A 25,734-nucleotide genomic window follows, 5' to 3' on the forward strand; every position below is an offset into this window, starting at 1 on the left:
CCAGTGTGAGACACTGAAAGCACTGTTTTAGAGAACTTAAGGTTAGTTATCCTGTAACCCCTGTTCCCTGATAACATGTCTCACGAGAAGCACCCACCTTGCATAAACTGAGGTGGGCTTATCTTGAATGATATGTGACGCTGAGTCAATCACTTTTTTATGGGAGGCAAGGGACTGTGCCTTGATGGCTGCAGGGTAATGATACAGAAGCCTCTGAGGATAATGGTGAGAGAGCATTCAACCTAGTGAGACACCAATGTCATGAGTCTAAGAGTTACAGGAGAAATAACCACATGTTATCTCTGAGATTTTAGCAGCAGCTGATTGGAAAAGAAGAAACAAAGCTCTGGAAATTGACCTAGACTGGCCAGTCATGTTCAAGCCACAGTTACCCACGACACCAGTGATGACACATGCTACGTGTATGTGTGAACTCAAAATGTTAGTAACAGAGGGGTATATTAATAAGCTCTGGTGAATTAATACTGTAACTGCACCACACACGCACACGCACACGCACACACACACACACACACCCTGGTATGAATCCAGATGGCCAGTATAATGTAGAATCAAACAGAATGTGACATTTGTTTATTTTTTTGTATCGCTGTTGTCGGCCCCCACATTGATGGGGTAGTCCCGCTCCTCCAGATGGCCGGACCAGCCCCGGTTCTGGAGGTTTTTCTGTCTTAGAAACAGGATTAAATGCTGCATTTTCTTCTACACCTCAAATACTTTTTAAGTCATTTCTGAAGCCTGCAGAAATTGGCGAGTAGTGTCAGAGTGCAGACCGGCAGTCAACTGAAACAACCTGCCAGTCAACAGTGAACAACGAGATGCAGTATCCTGTTCCATTAGCTTTTGGGGGCTCCTCTGCTCCACTGCCTCTCTTCTTCATAACACTGAAATCATTCTTTATGTAGTTTTGATTGGTTTCAAGGGACCCATGAGCATTATTATGTCTGTGTGATCACTGAGGCACAGCCTTTTTGATCATTATTTATGTTGAAAAGACAGTGTTCCTTTTTTAATGGGCCTGCAGACGGTTTGGGTTCACTTCATTTACAACTATTTAATTCCCAAAGTTGTGTCAGTGCTTCTTCTTAACACCAACCCGTTGTAATATGCTCCACTCAGACAGTTTATTCATGATGGAATGTTCAACAGTAGATGCCAAAGACCTCATCTCATTACAGCAATTTGTTCAAGAACATCGGACCTGATACACTCACTCACTCAAGACACTAGCACAATCTATTAGCAAAACAGCGCTGGTGAAGGAAGCTGTTATATTGGCTTTGAACATCTGGACAATGCAATTTTATTTTACCTCCTCAACAACTAGGTTGTGTGTAAAGACAGTGGACTTAGAGTGACGGATACTAGGGATGAATTTCCATTATCGGTATAACCATGAATATCCTCACACCAGTGACTTAAACAAAACCTTCTAGTTCAAAAACATACACGCCTATATTGATTTCTTGAAAGATTGTTTTTTGGTGAAAAAAGAGTTTTACACATATTTTGATGGTTAACAGGATAATATGGTGAATCCGGTTTATTATGCCCAAGACAATTGGGATGACATTTTTTCATATCGTCCCATGCTTAGTGTGTTCCATGCAACAAAGACATTAAGTGCCACCAAGTGAATAAGTGAATGGAATCCAGATCATTATACAGCCGATGTGCAGAACAGCAGTCCATGTTTAGTTCACCAGCAACAGTAACACACTTTCCTATCATCAGGCCTGTCATAAAATACACATGTGATTCTGTGGGGATTTGTTCAAAAAGCCATCTCCTGAAATTACATGTATTTCAACCCTTAAGAGGCTATTTTGAGTTTGTATATCAAAGAAGGCGAGGCTCCCAGTCACTGGTGATTACCCACTTGGTCTGGGTTCACACTGAACGTGGCTCTACTGGGTTTGTGTACATGTTTTTAAGGCATTTGCCACACTGACATGAATCCCTGGTGTGCTCACTTCCACCGTTTTTTTGTTGTTGTTGTTGTTGTTTTTCATCTAGACTTGTTCATTTGGTTGTGGTTGCTTTCATCCTCTGTAATTTGCTCTTGGCAGATTGTTCATATTTCAGTCACAAAATAATTTGCTTAGAACAGAATTGCAAGATAGCTGTATTCAGGTGTGAGTCATATGTGAATATAAAATAGCTAATGGTCACCTAGAGTGCAATCCCAAGTTTTAGTCAGCAAAATCATGTACGAGCCTCATGATTACCAGCCATCCAAACCACTCTTCCTAGTTTATAGCGTTCACAAAGTGCCATAATGAAGCTTCATTGTCTATGAGGCATATGTGTGATGAGACCAAACTATGTAGTTTTCCCAGAATGTGGTGTATATTGATTTTCCCAATAACAAATATTTGAAAAAAAAAATCCAGTTGGGCTGAACAAATACTGAATTCAGCCATAAACATGTCCCCAATACAAGTCAACCCTGTATCCCCAGTTTTACCCCATCTCCCCAGTCATCTCAGCTCCCTTATGGCTTAACGGATTTTGACTCAACAGATAGCATTCAAATGTGTCCTGTTTAGTTTGGGGAAGTGGCACTCATTCAGCCGGGCCATGTCAGGCCGTTCAATCTAATCTGCACTTCTCTTGACATATTGGCTTACGCCTGTTGTGCGCTACACCATTTGACAGTCAAAATCAATGCGGCTTAAGTAGAGATCCTGATCCAGCAGCAAACACGTCAGCACCATCGCCCACATTCTTACTCCTTAACCCCTGCAGCCTCTATGCATACCCCGATGTACACAGCATCATTTTCAATCAATTTCATTTTTTTTTCAAAACTCACTACGATTTAAAGTAGCCTGCATTATAAAAACCTATGGCGAAGTCTCTTGGGGGTAAAAATTCCATTACCATGTAAAGCAGCTTCCATTTCTTTCCTCCCTTTCCTTTAGTTTTGCTGCAGATGCATTCAACAGGTTACTTGGGCATGGGGCATGATTGAAAACCTTAAACCTGAGGATGTGAGTTAAATGGCTTTGTCAATACCCTGGAGTATATTTTGCTTACACATTGTATATTAAGTATTTCATCATAACGACAAGGTTGTGTTTTGCAGAGGGCCAACCAGATGAGAGAAGAAGACAGTGTAGAGTTTGCATTTTTTGTTGTACTCCCTTCAGCTGTGTGACCCAGAACAGATTCAATAACATGTCTATTTGCAATATTTAATCATTTTTGGCACATTCACTCTCAGAATGATTAGCTTTGACATTCCACAAATGTGTTTATGATTTTGACTAATAGCTGACAGAAACTCACATTTGCAGCTCTATCTCATCATGTCTAATATCTATATTCAATCATTTATGTTTAGCTTTTGTGGAGCATTGTGAAAATACAGTCATTCAGCGTGAGTCCCCTGGAAAACAGCTGTCATGTGTGATTTGCAACTTAATCAAGTTACACAGAGATAAAGTTAAGAGACATGGTAAACAGACTTGTAAACAGAAACAGACCAACATCGGCAATTCAAGAAATCCCCAACCAAAGTTGTAGTAAGCTCTGGCCAACTGTTGCCTGCTGTGTCGACTGCTGGACTAGCTCCTTTAAGGCTGAATTTAACTTAAATCTTCTGTTTCCTTTTCCTTTTTTCTTCATAATCATCCTCTGATTCAATTTGCCATCTGTAATTGTTCCTAAACCTCTGGACTGTGATGAAACCTAAACTACCCGAACAACATGTGATGGAAATCACCGAAGCAGGGCCAGTGAACGCACAAAGAGGGCACTTGTGTGATGTCTTCCGTATCGTCTTTGATTTCCATGTCCGTTTTTTATAAACACAAAATGTATTTTGGAAGCGGGGGCTGACAGTAGGCAGAGCTTTGCTGGGGTGTTACATAAAGTCACTATTCATTATATTTACAAGAATGATTGAGATACCGTATAATAAAGCCCCACTCTTACAGGTAGAACTAAGCTAACAGAAAAGTCAGGGACATGTCAATCAAACAGTCCCTGCATATCCACACAGACCTGAGAAGAGGTCTAATTAGCCAAAATAAGTGAAACCACTAGGGCTGGTATACCATAGGTGTGCAGAGCCTTGACAATATATTTCAGGTGGTATGTTGAAAATGTACTGTAAACCCTCAAAAACACCTTAAAACTCTGTTCCTGTCTTAACTTCACATCCCTCCTCACCCTGCTGAGCCTATTAAATTAGGCCCTGGTACTATAACACCCCCAGCACTGGAAAATAGACAGTAAATTCACAAGGAAAACCCAGCCTTGCAGGTCTAAGACAATCAATGCTTTTTCTCCAGTAAAAATGTGCCTTCGTTAAATGTTTGTATTTGAAGCCGTGTTTTATACTAGAGAAAGATGCACGATTTAAGGTGAGCTATTGTTTTCTGACTGTAATTTATGCTCAGCAGCTCAAATGAGTCAAAGCGAAATAAGTAGTCACCATTGAATCATTTTTAAAATGTTTTGACACAGCTTTGTCTCACAATTGCTCCTCCACACTTATGAGGGACCTTCAATCCGATCCGTTCTTTTTCTAACCCTGAACAAAACCTTATGCCTCATTCTAATTCACATATTGATGCTCACCTGAGGATGTGAGGAAGAGAAAGCTTGAAAGATATCATCTGTTTTAAGGACAGAAGCACAAAAACACACATGAATGAGTAGAAAGGGCAGGGGTAACGTTAGTTTGTCTGCTCTCGCCTCACTCTGGCAATGTGTCCAAGCAGGCGTCACAGCATTAGGAGAAACATTACCTCTTTGAAAAGAATAGGCAGCGCACTTCTTCATGTATTGTTTGTCTTGATGGATGAGACTCACAGCTAATGCAAACCAGAACCCACAAGAAAAATAAGTCTTAATGTGGTTAGGACATAAGCAGCCTACATCCTCACTAACAAACAAACAACACAAACACACACAGACACACACACGACACACACAAACCGAATGAAAATTAAAAGAGCTACATTAGCCAGAGCAGAGCACTAAGGGAGCATAAATGAATAGCATTATGAAAGGAGAATTGTCAATTGGCAGCAAAGATTAGTTGGCTTGAGCCGTTCTGTTTTGTTACAGTGGAGAAAAAAAAACATTCTCATCATGGGAGAGGCTTTCACCAAACAGCAGTCTGAACAAAGGTCAGGTGATTTTAAATAACCAACAGGCCATTAGGACACAAAGGACCTTAATGAGAATTATTAGCATCCGCATTTGGATTAGTCATGTATATCTAATTCCCACAGAGGAGTCTTAATCATTCATTTTCCCTTTATTTATTTATATATAGGACCACTGTGCCTTGCATGGTATACTGATAATTAGGTTTAAGTGTTTGAGTGATGTGTTCTGGCAGCTCTGTTCTGATCCGCTGCTCAGTTAATCAGTACTGCGAGCGCCAGCGCAGACATAGCGTGATAAGACATAAAAATAATTCAGTAGACTTGTGTGCGATTTTACACTGTGAGCAGATAGAGATCAAGTTTACAATGATCACTTTAGACTGAATGCCCTACAGCTCTGTCCATTTCATTATCAGTAGATTGAGTATATTCAATTCCAAGCACTTGTTCCTTTGTTTACACTTTTGTACCTCTCAAATTAAAGATTTGGCTGATGCGCTGTGCATTTCATATTTAAATACAAAGCACTTTGCTTATCTGGGATTGAAGAGTGCGTGCTCTTCTAGTGCACATGCTTGCGTTATCTTACGCACAAGGCGACAAACATTCCTGCACAATTACAATACAATCATCATCAGGCTGAGTAGTCATTCAGCAGAAAGGCCATTTTTACATTCTGTCCTCAGCCTAGCCGGTGGAGAATTCAGCGACACCATATGTATATGACTCAGTCGGCAAATCATTTCAAGGTTATAAAGGAGACAGTGGCGGCTCTTATCTGGGGCTTCATTTCCTTTCTCTTATAGGATATGGCAGGAAGCAGGTCCCACACCGCAGAGCTGTTCTTTTGTGGTGCTATAACATCACTTCCCATCTGGTCAACACCTTCCCTCCACGCTAAGCTCTGTCTGGGTGGGAGTGAGGGGGGTCTAGTGAAAAGCGACTTGAAAGAGGTGAGAGGAATAAAAGGAGGGCGGATCGAGGAAAGGCAACACAACGTTTAAAGAAAACGAAGAAAAAAAACATAAGAACGGTAAAGGCAGTAATGTGAAGCCTGTTGAGTCAGAGCACAGACATCGGGGAAATCAGAAAAGCTCAGAGCCTGTTTGTGTAGTGGGGGGTTGTGTGTGTGTGTGTGTGTGTGTGAATGTGTGCATTTATGTTTGCTCTACTCTTACTAGGACAAATCTACACAAACAAAGCACAAAAAAAACCAAAATAAACACAGTTGTCAGTTTGCTAATTCCCAGGACACTTGTCATACTACAAAGGTAGACACCTACTGAGATCTGTAAGAATAACATCATCAGTGGTCTGTGTCTGGGATCACTTTCAAAATTTGTGAAATTGTTCCAATTTGGTTTTCTTAATATTATGTCATTCCTGGGAGAAAAAAAAAGAAGCCTTGAAGTCAATGTGAAACACTCAGAGGACAAAACAACCTACTACAACATCAGGTGATTAAAGCAGTGTGTCTAAAAAGAAACACATCTTGGTGTGCTTATTGAAAACGTCTCAAAACCCATTAGGTTGATATAACAAGATGTACCTACGCAAAGAAGCTTCAGGAATGGATTATTTGATTTTTGTCCACTAGGGGGAAGAAACTCTAACTACCAGAAGATACAAGGCACCACTGTCGTTAGACTGGAGTCAGGTTTGATAACTTTGTCTGTCTTTATCCTATGTTTGGCGTTTGGCAGGTACAGTGCAGTGTTTCATTTTATTTTATTTTATTTTATTTTATTTATGTATTTATTTATTTTTGCTGAAATCAGCTGCAGGAAGCATGATTAATAAGAGCAATAAGACTGTACCATGCAGTAAATGTAAAAACAAAACAATGAGCTAAAAAAGGCTAAAATAGGCAGATATTTCTGTCAGCTGATTAAAGAAATATGAAAATATTCCCTTTTTTTACACAGATGCATTATGAATTTGTTCCTCTTCCTGACTCAATGCCAATTAACAGGGCTAATTAATTATTTTTTAAATCTCATTTATAGTTATTCCATTAAACATGGTGAAGTAGAAAGGCAGCATCTGTCCAGTGGGAGAATCGCGATGTTCAATAATTATCAAATTGTAAAAAATATGTTCTGTTTAGACACTGGAGCAAAGTGGCAGTAAAGTGGCAAAACAAAGCTTTGTTGTTGAGGCTTGCGTTCATGCACACAGTGTGGTATCGAGTGTGTGTGGGCCGTTTCTGTAATCAGTAGCTATTATTGTTGTGCTGGTGGTGTGTGTATGTGTGCAAGGTATTGCATTCATACATTAACTTCTGCTTTAGGGAAGTGGGTATTTTACTCACTGTAAAATCACTATATGTGGTGTATTAACTTGTGTGTTAGAATGAAGGGATGGGTAGGAGAGAGGGGGAGGGGAGAGCGGGAAAGGGAGAGAGAAAGAGAGAGAGAGAGATTGTTGATGAGCTCGGAGCCAAAGACAAATCAGCACAATTTGCTTAATAAAATTAGGGGCAGTTGAACTACACAAAGCCAGCCGCTAGTTGAGGGAGGACGGCATTCAGCGCAGGACTGCAGCTCGATAGCAACTTTGACTCGAGTGTGTTGTTGTCCCTCAACCACAAGCCTGCTGTAATAGTGGCTTTACATTCTAGTCTGACTCCACACCAGCAGTAAGCTCTTAAGTGAGGCACCTCCTCACACCTGGCCACAGCAAACCCTCCACTAGACCCAGAAGTCTAGGCTGGGCTCAAAGGGTGGCCATGCATCAACAGACAAAGGAAGAAAGGGACTCTCCCAAAATGGATGGGGATGAGGAAACCCCCATGTCGGCTTCTGCTGAAGCCCTGGACAGTCCCTCCTCGGAGGCTTTGGGAGCTCGGGCAGAGCAGGCCCGGGCCACCCTCACCCCCTCACCCCGCAGTGGATGTGTTTTTTTCTGTCAGCCATGGTGTCTGCTCCTCACACTGACGCTGCTCCTGCTTTCTCTTCTTGGCAGCTGGGCAGTGGTCCACCTCACCCTGGGGACCAATGGAGGATCACCTTTTCGGGTATCGGCCAGCTACGATCAACGGATTCCAAAGGATGACACAGCCACCATTGAGCCCCACTTCACCACCAATTGCACCATGGGTAAGTTGGCACTACCATGTCATTCCTCTCAGAAAAGATTGTAAGGTAACGCTGATGCTTCTCTGTTTATATGTGTACTTATTTGTTTGAGTATTTCTGTTTTTGGTAAATGTTTTGTTTTGGGGGTTTTTGTACTGTTTTTGTACTTTTTGTAAAGACTTAATGATCAATCAGTTAAATCTGGGAAAAGTTCTTTATATTAACCTAAAATGAAGAATATTAGTTAGGGCAAAAGATCAAATATTAAGTAGTCCAAACAACCTGGGAAACGTCCTGGGATCCTTCTTTTGTTTACAGCTGTTCTGTGTGTTTCCGGTCACAGTTTCTTTACTATATGTCGAGACTAAATGTGTCTCACATGTCTGCAGAGTGGCCGAGTTCCCGAAGCAGCACAAACATGTCAAACTGGAAATTACACAGCTACATTCTGTGATTTTTAACTTCATTACACCATGTTGTGCAATGAAATGCCTAGACGGCTGGAGACTCAAATAATATCCTTCTCTGTCAACCTCGAAAGCTCCTGAAATTGGATTAATATAACTGATTCAATTTCCTCTGAGCTACATGCAGAAGCAGAGCAACTCTTGCTAAAACATTTCAAGTGTGCATTACTGAGGAAATATGTATGAAATCCTTATTTCCTCTCACAGACAGATGTTTGGTAGGCAGGGACTGTCAGACCAAGCAGGTGACGTTTTGATTCAACTTTTTGTGTATGAACGCATCTGCACAATTTAATATCTTTCAAGCTGCAACATGTTGAAAATAGGCATGACTTTACAAGTTCATGTTGTGTGTACAGAAAATGTTTCATTTCAAAAAAAAAGTTACCCAACTTGTTTACCAGACCATGTTGGAGTCTGCTCACATAAAAAGGAATAAAAAAGTAAAGGATGACCGAGAGTAATGCTCCGCCAGGAGCTGCTTATCATGGACTAAATTAAATCTGGCTGCCGTGTTCAAAAGAGATCACTGCCTTGATATAATGTTGCTTATACGTTGTTTTTTTCTGAAACTAGATTTTCAATAATGTATTATTCTGTCACAAACAGGCTCATTCTAGCATTAGCATACTCCCCTGTTTATTCACATATCCACACGCACTTTGTTCATTTTATATATGTTGCTTTTTTTCATACCACATGTTCTTCAGATATTCAGTAAAGATGCTGATTTTTTCAGTGTAAAACAGGAGAGAGGCTTCATAGTTTGCAATTTATGTCTGATTTATCGCGGCTCTAGAAATGCTCTTTAGAGGCACTTTTTTATTATTAATATACTTTATTTAATTAGTGTAGTCCCATTGAGGTTACAAAATCTCTCTTTAAAGGAGCCCTGGCTGAGATAGCAGCATAACAGTGGTTCAAACAATATACCAACAAACCCTTCACTTCAGTTTTAAATCCCATAATTAGCTGTAAATCTGTCTTCAAGTGGTTTCAGGCTGCAGGGACAGAGAACAGGGGATACTGTACTGTGCTGTATTGTGTCTATGCTACAGGAAACATGCTGAATGAACTATAAAACCTGTCTTTGATATTCAAAAGCAGCCCTGGTCCAACTCCAACCTGAATGATGCCAAAACACAACCAGAGATGCCAGATTTTTAGACTTAAGAGGATTGCTATGGAAATCCACACCCTCTTCTTATTAGTCATCATTTATTAATTGCGGTCTGATAAAAACTGTCCTGGTCTTTTTAAAGAAAAAAAAAATGAATCCACTAGAAAAGGTTGGCTCAGTTTGTTTTCCTGTCTCCTCTTCCTCTCAGTGGCCACCTGGGCATATTTTATTATGTGAGCAATTGTTCCTCTACCTTCCACTTGTTATTAACTTGAGTTGCCCTGATTTCTGGCCAGAGGTTTTGGATGGAGCACTTGAACGAAACACTGACAGATGGAGCAGCATTGTCCACAACATCCACTTTAATCCAGTTCTTGTTATGCTATACACCAGAAGGTATTCGAGTGGGCTTTATACAGAAACGCACAACGCATCTTAAAAAAGGTGATCATTCCCCAAGGCCTTTTTGTGAATTCAGAGAGATGCTCACAATCCAGCAAATTTAATCTCCTCTACTTTTATAGAGGCAGAGTCTCTATAGCTCTCTGAGCTCTGCAACAAAGAAATAGCTTTTATGCTCCGTCAATATTTAGCTCCGGATGAATGAGTAACATCGTTCTACAGGAAAGATTTGTCTAGCTCTAATTCCCCCAAATTCGGTTCAAGCGGGATGTTTGGACTTGAGGTCAGGTCAGAGCAGTTAGTCACAGGGAACAATTCATCGTTTGGTGCAGCTGAGTTTCTCACAGCTGGCTGACACTGGCAGCCTGGTAACACACTGGCAACACCTGACTCCCTCATTACATTATCTGGATCTGGTTGTCAAATATGTACAGTAAATGCATGTGTGAGTGACTGAGAGAGGAAGAGGAAGAAGGAGATGATGACAAAGACAAGAAGAGGAAGAGAAACTAAAATAGAGCTCACATGCAAACCAATTTCATATTTAATTCCATAAACCTGGTCAGTGTATAACTAACTTTAATTCCTGCGGTGATCTTCCTGATCTTAAAACTAAGTCCTGATCTTCAGTACTTCTTGAAGTGAGAACTGAGAGAATCAGTCACTTCCCTGATTGGTCCTCAGAATGACTTTGAACCTCGTGACTTTAATTCATACACAAACAAATCAAGATGCATCCCACTGAGGTATCAGTGATTCTCCCTTGATTCTTTGTCTACCTGTCCATGATTTGCTCATGCAAATCCAGCCTCGGTCGAACAGTGTCTAATTGTTCTCGGCTCTGGGTTCACTGTGTTCCTCTTGCCACGGCGCACGTAAGCTGTGGCCAGTAAAGAGACAAAGCATGCAGACGTACTCTCCTCAGGCACCACCTGGGTCCACAGCACAACGCCTACTACCCACATCCCACTCCCAAACTAAGCTCTAATCCGTCTCGGCACGCTCATCATGTGGCCTGGGTGCATTTTGTGGTGTTCTCAACCTCCCCCACTTTCCCCTCCAGCACCTGTCACAAACCTGGGCTCGAATTACCTTCCTTCCTTCCTAGCACAGAACATGAAGCCAGGGTGCTTGATTAAGCCTCTCATACACAGTCCCTGGCAAAGATAGCTGCTTGCTTGCTTTTTTTTTGTCTCAGGCCCCTGCACTCAAAAGTAGCTAATTATTGCTATTGATGACCTGCATTGTAAAGCGTTTTGGGGTGAGGAGCGCAGAGCCTGATCCAAACTTGGGTTTTATTAATTTGTATCTAATTTGGTCCCAATGGTGTGTGTTCACCAGATACAAGTCTGTGGACACAAAATGTTCATTATTTCTTTATAACATGGTTTCTTAACCGTTTCCTGCAGACTTGGGGGAAGGCGTGATTCATTCAGTCATTGAGCATTCTTAAATCAATGAGACAAAAAACATGCTAATGATCAATTTTGTTTCCAACCTCTAGTGCTCTTTAGTCTTTTGAGCACACCTGCTAGAGTTATAATATAAACAGTCAGAGTCATAATATTCCCCACTTACTGTCAGATGATTCAAATTCATCTAAAAATACATAAATGTAGCCTTAATCAGCTCTCCGTGTGATCTTTTGAATCTGAATTGGAAATTTAACAGTGTCCACTTCCTCCCTCTTAGTTGTTTTCTTGAGCAGAAAGGCGGCGATTACTCAAGCCAGTGAAGTGCGAGGAGATATAGTCAATACAGGATAAATAAATGGAGCGGTGTCTGACTTCTTTCTCCATACCCCTCCACTTTAATTAACTCATCAGTCACAGGGCCAACAAGCAATCCAATTTGTTGCCCCTAAAGTGACTTGCGTGGTTATATGCCTATCTCTGGAGCTCATCCTCCTGACAGGAAGTTAGAATCCCGCCTTCTGCTAGCATTTCTCTGATGGTCGTGGCATAGCTGTGCAGAGAACGTAATTATTCAAGCGCAGCAAACCTGTCAGTGACACTCTTAACCTCCTACAGTCTCTCATCCTGGAAGTAAACAGAGACAACTGTGATGACACACAAGCTCATTACCAGATTGTGTCAATAGCAGATTTGACTTTGCCTCTGTCATAGTACGACGGCAAGCCATGTCACGTTTGCCTTCACACTTATAACAATGTTTGTCCACTGAAGAGCACGTTCGTATTTGTGCACATGTATTACTCTGCAAACTGTCACTATTCATTTTTCCAATTGGCCATGTAGCTGAGACAAGGCAGCGGTGAGCCCCACGGGAATTTGAACCAGTGACCTTCCCTTCCCTGGCCCATTTCCCTAACCATTACACCTTGCTGCTGCAGGCCCTTAATGGAGCGTTACGGCAAGTCTATGCTTTGCGATTAGGTACACTGCAGCGTGAGGGTGTCCCCAGGCCCATCAATCACACCCGGCCCTGTGGAGGCAATGAGGGAAATGGGTTTGGAGAAAGCCGGTGGAGTGGACAGAGTGTTAGACATGTGGATGGATGGGTGATGGGGTTTTTGTGGAGGAAAAAAAGCCATTCAGTATCATAGCGGGGTGCTGACACCTCGCCTTTAAACATGCAGAACATCTCCAGCATAAGCCTTTAATTGAGTTTTCAATTTCACTTTGACTGCAGGAATGAAATAAACTCATCCCTGGAGTTTTTGTTATTGGGTAACAAGCACAGGCAGATAATAAATATATATATACTCAAAAATAAAACCCCATACTGTCACAGCAGTGTGAGAGTGTGTTTATGAGATCAAAAGAATGTCAAAATTGCAGAAAATGTATCAGGGTTGAGGGATGTCATACAGTGACACAGTGGCCCATAAGGATGAGTGATAGAATGTAACTGATTTCACTGTATCCCATCAGTCTCATAAAGACTCATCAGCTCCGCCTGCGCTCATCAATCCACAGATGCACACGTGCGCAGACTGAATAATGTCAAGCAGGTGTGCAAGATAATTCAAGTATTTCGGTTTGATTTTCCTCTGACACACAAAAACGCATCTGTACATAGATCTTCTGATGCTTGTACAGGATTTATGTCATGCTGAGTCAGCCCTTTTAATGATATTCTACTTGTAAAGCTTTCAGTTTCAGGATCAAACTTATAAAGTAAACTTTTGCTCTAATTAATGTTACCATTTACTCTTAGAGGCCTCCGGCTGAAGTCACTCAAAGCTTTCATGTCTAAGTTGCACCAGGCAACTCTGCGTTCAGTCCGCAGCTCAGAATGGTGTTGAAATTATATCATGCCTACTTTTTTTTAATTAACATTAGATTATATATCTTTTCATGTTTCTTTCTCTTTATATTTGTGTGAGAAGGACGCATTTGGAATGAAAAAACATAGTGAAGGTTTTACTAACACAGGGCACCATCCACCAGTCAAAGACAGATCTGCTGTCTAACCATCTGTGTAATATTTATTTATTTATTATCAAATTATTATAATTAATTATAATATTTATTATAATTATTTTTCCATGTTAAAAATCAGGAATGGAAAACAGGAAATGTAAATAAAATGTACTGAAGTTATATTTTTTCCTCTCATGATCGAAGGGTTTTTAAGATTTTGGAATTGTTTTTAAAATGTACTGTTTATGGACTGATGGAGAGCTGTTATAGATTGAGAGCTATGTATGTTGCTATTCCCATATTGGGAACGATGACTCGAACTCGCCTTTACTGTAACTTTACTGATCTCTTTGATTTGAAACTGTTGTTTGCTGTCTTTACTGCCGGTTTGTGGTTGGTAAACTGTTCTTATCTGAGAGCATGGAGCACGATTCTGCTGTAAAGCTGATGTCTTCTGTCGTTCATGGACTAATTACTCAGTGGAAGCTATACACTGTTTTGCAGCTGACCACACAGAGCTGATATTGAACTGTTTACTGATTAGTGAGGGAACGTGGTCTGATCTGTTACGTGCGCTCTACTTGGGGCTGAAGTCAAGTAACTGCAAACACAGCCAGTATGTGTTGCTCTGTAATTGTTTGCACATTGTTATTCCAAGTGTCTGTGTTCACTGGACTGACAGACCTGCTGGATTGAGCTGTGTGGCTGATTATGTTTGCCTTGGGCTTGCAGCAGTATGTAGTAGCCCATATGTATTCTTAAAAGTGCCTTAAATGGTGGAGATTTTGTTTCCTGTCAAATAACTTCAATTGCAAAATGTTTTATAGGTAACAGGACACATGCAGGCATACGCAGCATAATGTCTGTTTTTTGTTCACATCATAAATGTATTACATTGTAAAATAATGATAAAGAAAGGTTTAAAAGAGACCTCTGTTCCCCCCGTGTACCTTTCTGCTCCTCATTGAGTCTGATCAAATGTGTGTTTAACATTTGCACATCAAATATTATTTCTACCAAAGGAATGAAGGTCCACCTTCACCAACTGTTTCACTTTTTTGAATTTCCCATGGTAGCAGAAGTTAAAGTGCAGACGGGGTCAAAGAGCAGCCAGGGGTGCCTTTAGGAAATAACATCAAATAGTGTTCCCTGAAACAGAAAGGTGGTTAAATCGCTGTTGAAGTTCAGGGTGTACCTTTCAAATAGAAATGTTCTTTATTTATTCAAAGTCTTCACCCTCATGGTGTGAAAGTGGAGGTAGCTTTTGTGTAAGATATGACATTTGCTCGTACAAATTTTAATGAAAACATTTGTAAAACTGTGATTCTAACAAGGTCATGTTTGCTGCATTATCTATATAACATGTTTTCATTCAGCATTTGCTTCTGTGTTATCAGCTTCACTGTGGATTGTACTATTTGCCTGCAGGCTTGGATAAAAATAACAGAACTAAAAGAGGCATTTTTGATCACAAGAAACTTATTGCATCTCATTTTCATAAGTACATTAAGATAAGTTAAAAAGAGGCACTCAGCGATTCATCTACCTGCCAGGTTTACCTGAAAGTCACTTGACTTGACTATTTGATTTGTTGCCATTGTGATGAGAGTTCTGTGGCTCGTTTGATGGCTCAGAATACTTTGGGGTCCCTTGAGAACTTGCTGGAGGTCACTCATTGTTAGTCCAGAGAGGATGCACAACGACAAAAAAAACAAGCGACAACTAAAAAACAAAAAACACAGCTCATCAATTAACTGAAGACACAACCTGCCAAGAAAAGGCCCTATCTGCTGTTCTAAGCTTCATCACATTCTTCCTCTAATCTCTCGCCTTAGGCCCTTCTGCGAGCAGCATCCCCTCAACACAAACTAGGTTTCTGTTGCAGGCACCTTTCCAAGGCAATCTACACAGGCAGTTTCGTTTTAAGATATTGAGCAAGTGTTAAATGGCCCAGGGCACCAAGTAGAGTGTTTCCAGCATACGTATGCCAAATGGAACAGATGTCTAAATCAACCCTGACCTGGCAAGGAGGCGGAAATTTCTGGATGTTATGGACTTCAGCATCATTGAAGAAAAGTCAGTCATTTAGATTTAGCATTACTAAATCTCATTTCACTCTGTAGAGGGGACATTTGTATGTGGAATGCTGGCATGAAACACTTATACCGGCCAGTGAGTCAACTCTATCCATTTAATTTTTACTGTGTTGTGCACTATAATTATGATGTAGCTACAGTATGGTTTTAATGTCTGTAAATGTGTTGTATCGGAAGCCTGTTAGAGACATATTTCATGTTCACTGTAAGGAGGGCTAAAGAGGACTCACTAACTATTATATGAAGTGAATTTTTGTCCTTTTTAAAATTCTGACATATCCCAACGCCTGCTAAAGCATTCATTGAATCATTGATGTCAGTAAACCATTTATTCTTGTAATTTTTCTGCCATGGACCAGTAAAAGAAAATCATACTTATTACACCCTCTGAGATGAAGAAATCAATTACATATATATCTGCAATTCTTCATGTTTTGAATCTAAAATAAACTTAGTGTAGTGAGTTGATTTCTTGTTTGGAATGGATCCAAACTTCGATGACTCCACTTCAATCAAACCAAAAGGAACATCAAGAACAAGTTTACACTGAGGAATCAAAGCCCACTGCTATAATGCTCATGGTTTTAACAAAAACAGGCTGCAATCTAACCACTCTGTCTCGGAGATGGATGCTTTGATGTCACTGCGCTCGCTATACTCTGTCAGTAACAATGTTTACTCATAATGCCCCATAAACGAGTAGGTTCTGTCATGCAGGACGTCTGAGAGGTGAGAAAAGCCAGCATGTGATGCTTTGTGATTCATGAGTAAAATACAAAGATATGATAATGTCTTTCCTATATTCAAGTAAATGAGCAAACAACGTGTGCTTAGAAGTAGCTCAAAGGATCTTTCCCACCAGTCCAGACTTGGTCTTACTTTCCTTAAACTTGAGTAAATAGCAGTATGAAATGTTTGATGAAGTCAGACCGAGGCCTGTCGAGGATGCCCTGTGTGAGCAGCACTAAAAAGTTTCAGTTGTACCATTAAAATTGTTTGGTAGTTTTTCTGTTAGCATGGCTGTAAACTCTTATTGTTGTTGCTCTGATTCCACCTGCAAGCTGCAGGTCATCTCTTACAAATGTTTGGTCTGAAAGGATCTGTATCATTACAAAATGGGAAAACATGGTCCTTTTTGAAGAAAGATTTAACATTATAGTACGCAGGTAAGTGCTTATGCAGACACATGGCCTTGAACTCAGTGAACCGATCATGTGAAAATGACATCTTGTTTAAAGGGTCCATAGCTCCACTATAAGCCAACTGTAGTGGAGATTCAAAATCACTTCTCTACATTCTCTCCAAAATGATTAACCAAACCTAAAAAGCAAAGATGAGACTTATATTACATCTGGTATACAGGTTTATTGTTAAAAACACATTGCAAAGGATACATTGGTCAGATGTGAGTAATTATTACTCAGATTAATTTTAATTTATTTGTAGTATAACATCACATAAACTTAACACAGCAACTTAATTCATACAAGAAGTGCATCACATCTCTGCAATGCAGAGTAGACAGTGGAGGTATTATTTTCATTTTCTGTCTCCCCAGTCTGCTCTGGTGTGTGCTGCTGTCTCTCCAGCAGGGAGCATGACAGATAGTGATCGTGATTGGGCAGAGCTCTGGCCAATCGAGCGTGGCTGTGTGCAGTTAATTGAATTCATGAGCGAATACTTCTTGTCCTGTCGACTGTCCAGTGGGACACTCAGCTGCATCCATCTTCAGCATCCCAGCCACTGTAAATCTCAATGAGTGTCTCCGGATTCTGCCTTCAGTGTGGTGGCCACAGAAAGTGGCGTCGCCCTTGCTTGGGCCCCTTGAGATTTCCCTGCTCCTGACAGAGAACAGTCGTCTATTACGGCATGTAGGATTAGACAATATACAGTAATGAATGAGAACAAAAGGATAAATGAGTTCTAACTAATGGTGTATTGTATACTAGACTCAATGGAGTATGTGAAGGTCTGTTTTTGTGTAGCCTCACATTTTTTTCTATTCTGTACCCACAAAGCACACAAGCCAGGCTATTCTTCAGACATTTTTTGTTTTGTTTCAGAGCACACAGAGGGATTTCGGGATATGATTGACATGTTTGCTCATCTGTAGGAAAACAAAAGCCATATTAATTGCAGTAAGAGTCTACCCTCGCCATGAATCCAGGCTGTTTTTGTAGCTCAACTATAAACACGTCTGTCTGTATTCAAATGTGCAAGCAGTGTCCACCAAACCATAACAAAAGTTTTATTCAAATGGCGAGACAATCTGCTTTGCATGATCTCATGATATCCCGCTGCGTGAGACGTCTCTATCAGTGGAATCTCATAAAGCGAGATATGAATGACGCAGTTATGCAAAAATGTGAAGTGTTGACATGATTTCATCAAGAGGAGTGTGTGTGAAAAAGGGAACCAATAATTCCAACACAGTTCTTTATTCTTCTGTACGTACAAAAAAACATGATATCTCATTTTAAGTTTGCTTCCATGACCAGACAACACCCCGCGCTAATAGATTCCAATGTCAACCACTTTATACACTCTATATGCGTTACACTGACTCTCTTTCCCTGACTTTCAAACACCAGTTGCATCATTTATGAGATCTGTCAGATTTTTCAGTATTTTTATAATCTTGACAGCACTCAAGATACTACTTCATTTACGACAAAACTTTTGACATCTTGTTTTTTTTTTTTTTTTATCAGCTGTGATTTTGGCTGTAATTTAATTCTTACCTGTTTTGCTCAGTTAATTAGTTGTTGATCTTGAAGGTAAAGCATTCCCTGATTTTCATCTTGGAAGCAGATGGCGTGAATGAAAGTTGAAAAACTAGGGCAACTCTGCTGATAAGGATGGGTTTTTAAGAGGAAAAACAAAACTTTACTGAAAGCGCACCTCCAAAACAAGCTCGACTGACAGCAGACGTGAGGAGAATGCGTTTAACTTTAAAATGGTTCCCTACTTTTGCATTCCAAATTATAATTACATTAGGTAATGAGGTAAAAATGATTACTGCATGATGCAATGATAACTGCTGCACAAGACCAACATTTAACTATTCCAGACATGTGGACCAGGCATTGTGCTTGCTGTATGTGTCAATGTGACTGCATTGCATTCAGACTTGAAGAATTTCACCACTGGAAAGATGGTCCTTTCATAAAACTAGGCTGTCTAGGCAGAATAAAGACACACATATTTTAGAAGCTGGTGATACATGAGCAGACAAAACAGAGAAAGGGAACTGTAGCATTCCTTTTTGCTCAAAAGGAAGACAACCTACAACAACTAAGATTCACTGCGCCGTGCCAAACCAATAAACACTCCTGCGAGCTGGGCGGTGCTCGGTTTTGGCTCAGAGTCCGTTCTGAAACAGTTCAGCACCAGCTTGTAACAAACAATATGGTTTTACAGCTAAACACTAAAATATATTGTTGAAAACATGTTAGATGAGAAACAGGCAATGAACAGAACTGTAGCTCATATTTGATCAGAACTGTAACTGTAAACTGCTTTTACATCTGTGATCTGAGCTTTTTCAACCTCAATTTTTCACACTTCTGGATCTTTCTCTATTGCAGCTACACACTATGCTAAAATATGTTTCTGAAAGCATTTAAGTCAAGAAATATGTGATGTAGTAACAAAATAGGTATTTCATAGTTTATCAGCTCTGCCTTGTTTAGGTAGTTTGATCAGAGTTTGGTGAGACGTCGGCGGCTGGTCCATGTATGCAGATTGCCAAGGCAAAAATATCTTTTTCAGCCATGATTTCAATTTATAGCAGTATGTACCAGCAATTATGTAGAATATCCAATCCACATACATCCTCTAATGTGAGCAGCCTCTTCTATTGGTTGCCAGCAGGCAGCACCAGCTTTTACAGCCGATATTGACAGCATTAACATGTTCTAATTGCATCCTGTCTGGTTGCTTCTTATTTGTTTAGCGATTATCCACTAAATGTTGTCAACAATCAATCCTGGTAACCTGGACATTATAGTATGTGACTGCTGGCCCTGGGTCTTTTCTCTCCTTCCTGACATTTAGACAACAGCAACAAGAAGCTGAGGAGTAAAATGAACAGGGGGGTGTCTGTCTCATTGTCTGTCCCATTCCTTCAGCTTTGCAACATTAAATGGATGTCACTGTAGACCTGCAGCCCTGACGCTAAAAACCTTTGGACCTTGAAAACGACAGTGACGCAGCTGACATTATTTTGGATTGAAAGTCATTTGGTATGAAAACTTGCAAAGCTTAGACGGTAATCTGAATGAGATACTATCATTATTTCCTGCATTTTTTTTTTTACCAGAAACACAATGTGCAGTGATAAAAAGCACAAGGGTGCCTGAATCGACACTGGAGTCTGTCAGTTAGGAGACCATATGTGTCATTTTATGAAAGCTACCTGTCCTGCAGCATTTACTTCCTTGTGACTGTAACACAGCGTCTTTGTTGATCTCTGAATAGGTTCGCTTTGTTGCAGCATGAAAGGTTCCTTTTAGTGTCTTGTCTACCAGGTTTGTTTTCTTCTCTTAGACCTTTGAACGTTTGTCACATGCACCTGAAACAATATTCCTTTTCAAGTTGTCAGCAGTGTATCAGGCACAATGGCTTCACACTTTATCTAAATGAGCTCAAGTGAACTGTTTTGCACAGCTGTTCATGGTATGTTAGTGAGGGTTTTATATCTGCGTTTTCTAGCCGACATGTTGTACAGGGCCCCAGGTTTCTTTGTCAAGTGTCTAAGCGGTTTCAGTTTTGCAATGTTAACAGCCGGGCGCACTAGAGACACTAATTGTTAGCCGTTTAGCTGTTTCCAACAAGTACCTCCTTTCCAACGTTTGCGTGTCTGTGTGGTCATTTATCAGGATCTGTGTGCCCTCTCCAGTCACCTCTCCTACTCCTCGCCACTCATACATCATTCCCCTCACAAAGCCAAAGCAACCCCCTGAGCACACGGATAACAAAACTCACTTACTCCCACAGGCAATTCATCCCCCACTGACCCACTTGTTTTCACAATCTGACAAGTGTGATTTAAGAACTGCGGTAGGCCAGGAGTCTTGTCTGGCTGCACTTACCTGCCCCTGGAGCTGAAAGTTCAGCGACATCGCCACTTTGATACTTTTTACTCCACTGTCATTAAACTAAGATAAATCGATGAATTTACATACCTTGCCCAAAGGTTTCAGTGTACTCCAGATAACTTTTTTCTTTCTTGATAAATCGGTCTGCTTGCGGTGTCAACATTATACAGAGAGGAAGCCACTGAGCACAACGAATGCATAATGCATGTGTTGAGCATGACTCAATACACATAGCAAAACCACATCTATACCCAAACAGTTGGTCATAAATAAACAAGCCGCCGCCTCACCTCATTTAAATAAAAATGATATATGTGCCTTCTTCTGTGCTCTTCTGTGAATGTCACGTTACTGTGAGACTGCAGTTTGTAGTTGAAAGTGTGCACAGGCCATTCATTCCGCATTGATGAAAAGGGGTCATTCACTCAGGCTGATGCATTTTTAGAAGAATTAGAGCTGGATTATTCATTGACATGTTAACGTGGCTCTGTGCAGCCATTAAGGCAGTGCCACAATAGCGGACTGTGGGAGGCCTCTGACTAATGTGTTTTTGTCCAATAAAAAAGTCAGCCCCCTCTTTGTGATCCACTGAGTTAGCTGAGTCAGTTTCCCAGTGGGCCTCAAGGTTTCTCAACCACAGTGACAGAAAAGAGTGGCATGTGCACCATAGCTGTGTAATTTCTACCCTCTACTGCACTATAACCTGATATTAATTTCTGTGCTGCTGCAATACAAGAGAGTCAGTAATGAAAGCAGTGTCATTACTGAAACCTTGTGCTTTATTTGTGTGCTAAAATGTTTTATATTGCATATCTTCTGAGCAGGTAATCATTTAAAAGTCCCATATTGTAAAAAGTGAGGTTTTAATGTCTTTTTTGATCATAAAGCAGGTCTAGGTACTCTATACACACTGTGAAAGTGTCAAAATCATCAATCCACGGTGATATGCAAAAAGCCATTATTCAGAAACTGTGCCTTTAAACTAGCTGTCAGCACATCTATAAGGTTGTGATGTCACCAGCATCAGCCACGCCCCCAACACTTGCGGTCACAAAAACACCAGCAGAGATGATGCAGAATCACAGTGCTCAGGCCTGTGAGAGCTGACCAATCAGAGCAGACTGGGCTTTTCAGAAGTGCGGGGCTATAAAGAGACAGGCACTAAACAGAGCGCTCAGAGTATGGACTTGAAAGTGAGTATAATACGGGACCTCTAACTTTAGCATTAGTTTAAACTAAAGTAAACTAATTTAAACTGAAATCTCATCACAAACTTGGATCCAGTGCACCCACACAATTTGCCCTGTGAAATGAATCGTATACAGGCTGATCTTAAATTGTATCTGCATCAAACTGCAGCAACATAAAAGGCTGTATCAGTAATGCTTACATTTATAGATCAACTGACATCAGCTGTAATTACTTCTATCCACTTAAAGTAAAATTGGTTTGTCGCGTCTTGATTGTTTTCTGGAGAGTTTACTAGCCTGGCACACGAGGTGCACGACTAAAAGCAACATCAACATCATTTGACATTTTCATTGTTTTGTTTATTTCCCTCTGACGTTATAAATGTTTTTCTGTTGATTTATGCTGTACTCTATTTTGTCCTGGCACATGTCTGTGAGCCTGTCAACCTAATGTAAGTCTGAGCTTTAGAGAAGTGCTGTTAAAGGTACATCATCATGTCACACAGAAAATTATGCAAACTGAAAAACAAGAGCACATTCATTACAAACTTCGTGTTAAAATTAGTGTAGCATTACTGCCTATCTTGTCAGCTCGGCTCACAGTATTTGCTCCGCTCGCTGACTCTCCTGTCATGGCCTGCAACGTTATCAGACTTCTGACTCCGAGTTCTCTGAGTTGAGAACAAATCTACATAATACAGATCAAGGGCAAACTACAGTAAGCTGAGCCAGTCACTCATGATAAGAATCACTTCTCATTTTCTTCCTTATGAGAGACGGAGAGAAACGAGATCTCCATCAGCGGGCAGTTTTTTTTCCGCTCGGCTGTTTTGTTCTCTGTGCTGTGATCAGCTTCTGACGATGAAGGTGGAGGAGGGCAGTCAGTTTCCACAATCTGGAGATATCACCTCACTGATTTGCATAGATATGCAAATATCCTGGGTTACAGTTGAGTTGTTGAGACCGCTGATATCAATTGGTGTCTGTGTGTGTGCTCCCTCCCCCTGTGCTTACCTGCTACAGTATCTAGGTCATTGTTTTTTGCGTTCCTTGTTTGATGGATATGTACTGTATTTAAAGCCAGATGGTTATGCAGCCTGGGCCAAGTTATTTATGATGCTACAGGCAGTCTGTGGATGTCATACAGGGTTTACAGTCAGGGCTTATATTAGCCCTTTGTCACTGACTGATGTACTTTAATGTAGCAACTGCATTTTCTATGGTTTGTAAGTTATGTTTTCCCTGAGCTACTGATTTGTGTTTTATGTCCAACATATAAATCTAGCAGTGATACTCAATAAGTAAACTCGGAACAATTGGGAGCTATTTTCCTTGGCTCCAGAAGACAATTTTTTTTGTTTGTTTCTTTTTCGTTTTCTCATTTTGCTGCCAACAAGCAAATCATTTTCTCAACTCTGACTGCACTGTGGAAACCTTGCAAGAGCTACTTTAACAATGACCGTGTGAGGGAAACATTTAACATGACCAGTTTCCCCTGTTTTTCTCCTCCTTTGTCCAGAGTCCTCATCCGGCCCTAACATCACACTGGAGGGCCAGTATCACTGTCACCAGGGACCTTGGATCCCACTGGACAAACTGTGTGACTTCAATACAGACTGTCCACTCGGTGATGACGAAGGCGACCTATGTCGTAAGTACACTGTTATACAGGATCACAGCTGTTGAGAAGAATTTGTAAGAGGAAAGCTCGCGTGTCAGCTGAGCCCCCCCTCCCCCATTTATTTCTGTATCAGAACAGCTGAATTGGCGAGGTTGGTCAGCCGTAATGAGTTGTCTTTAATGAAGTCCTTGCATCTTGCTCAACAGAGCAACAACTGAGTGTCTGCGTGAGCTTTCCTGAAAGAGAGGCGAGGGGAAAAGCAGAAAAAAAGGCAGCGTAGCTATGCTTGGCTAGCATTTCTCACCCTTGACATATTCCACGGTTGTTATTTCTATCTCTTTGCACATTTGTTTTCTGCTTTTCCCTAGGCCTAGTAGGAACACTAGCCAAGTATGCTGACATCTTATTCACAAGTGAAGTCCCCCAGGCCCTGCTGTTTGTGCGTGTGTGTGTCTGTGTCTGCATGTGTCTGTCTGTGCGAGTGGCGAGGATCTTTTTTTAGTCCTACCTGCATGCATGCATTTTTGCATTATCTTCACAATTTGCAGACACGCAGTTCAAAACTCTGACCCAGCAAGTTTTTTTAAGGCTGTAGTTTGAATTTAGAGTTTTCACCCATATTAAACTGACCAGAATTAATTTGCTCCTGCCCATAGTCCAGGTCAGCCTCCCATGTGGTGCTTATTAAAATGATGGCTGCTCCCTCGTGCTTATATGTTTGCTAACGATAGAAGCTGGGAGATAAGAGGGTAAAGAGAGGGCGAAAATCCCAGCCAGGCGCAGTTTCTCTTTCTACTGCAGGGGGACTTATCAGTGCTAATTGGCCTGAGAGGCTAACCCATGGGAATAATTTCCATCTGAATGTAATAGATGTACGTATGTGGCTGTGCAACATTTTGATTGCAGATGCCAGAATTGGATTTTTGAGCATACATAATAATCAGTAAAACATAAAGCCAGCTTGTACACACCACTGGCTTAATTCTGCAACCATATACAGCAAAAGATTATATAAATGCTGGCAATGTTTGTTTCTGCAAACCACAGAAATGTTGGAACAACACATTCTTTATATTACAATTTTACTTTTCTTTAGGTTCAGTTTTCATTTTCACGTTGTCAGGCACTGTGTATGGTCTGGTTAGGTTTCAGCACAAAGCCCACTTGGTGAGGGTTAGGAAAAGATCATGAAATCAAAAACACGACTGGAAAATGTCTACAGTGTCATGCTCACAAATGTTGTCTCAAACAGTGGTCTCAAACATAAAATGCCAACATTTGATGCTAGTGACTGTGCTGTATATATTATGGCCATGAATATTCCTCAATTATATGTTATGAAGAGATAATAAGACATGGGTATTGCATATTTACATCAGTGCCAGACAGAGGAGGGAGAGTCTTGTACAACACTTGACACAGACTGATTGGTCTTACAGGGTAAGGCTTATTACTGTAAGTTGACTGAAAAATGTTTAAGATCCGATGCCTCTTTTCCCCACATCCCCACACATCTTTTCCAGCTGTGTGCCTTCATAATGCTGAGTGCACAGAGGCATGAAGGCCAGCTGTAATTTTCTTTTTATCAAGGTTCTCTCTCTGTCGCTCAATCTATTCTTAAAATAGAAATAACCTTTATTCTTTTTGATTAAGGGCAAGTACCAAGGAATTATCAGCCCCCCCGACACTCTCACATATGTAACTTTTCTCCACCCACAGTTTACAACTGTACCTTAGACTCCATATTCGTTCCATTTCATCTCTTCCATTCGTCACAATTACTCCCTGCTACCCAACATCACTCACGTAGTGTTCCCTCTCTGATACCCTATTCTCTATGATCTATCCACGAGCTATCTTCATCTGATTTGATCTATTTAAATCCTTCATAAGCTTTGCCAAGGCTCATTAACAGAAAAAAAGCAGAGAAAGGCAGGAGGAACAAACTTAGCTTGTGTCAATCACAAAGATTCCTGACATATAAGGGAAATCGAGTCCCTGTGGATCTCCTGCACCATCCATCCCCAGCATCATTATGCATAAACACATCCTCTACTCTTTGAGAGTCACAGCTTCCTCTGGTGGATCTTCGGCGGTCTAAATCCTGCAGACACCCCACTGCTTTCCAACAA

At 40.8% G+C, this 25,734-nt stretch overlaps 1 protein-coding gene across 3 annotated transcripts in view; it reads left to right on the forward strand.

Annotated features, from left to right (window-relative positions):
• Positions 1-25,734, forward strand: part of alk (ALK receptor tyrosine kinase) — a 345,355-nt gene that overhangs the window by 263,646 nt on the left and 55,975 nt on the right. For all 3 annotated transcript variants that reach the window (XM_084381759.1, XM_084381761.1, XM_084381760.1), the window contains exons 5-6: positions 8,109-8,242; positions 23,501-23,632. In XM_084381759.1, coding sequence (XP_084237885.1) covers positions 8,109-8,242; positions 23,501-23,632 — 266 coding nt within the window. The remainder of the gene's footprint in view (positions 1-8,108; positions 8,243-23,500; positions 23,633-25,734) is intronic.

Source organism: Pagrus pagrus (assembly GCF_965226575.1).
Source record: "Pagrus pagrus genome assembly, chromosome: 18".
In the NCBI taxonomy this organism is placed as follows: Eukaryota; Metazoa; Chordata; class Actinopteri; order Spariformes; family Sparidae; genus Pagrus; species Pagrus pagrus.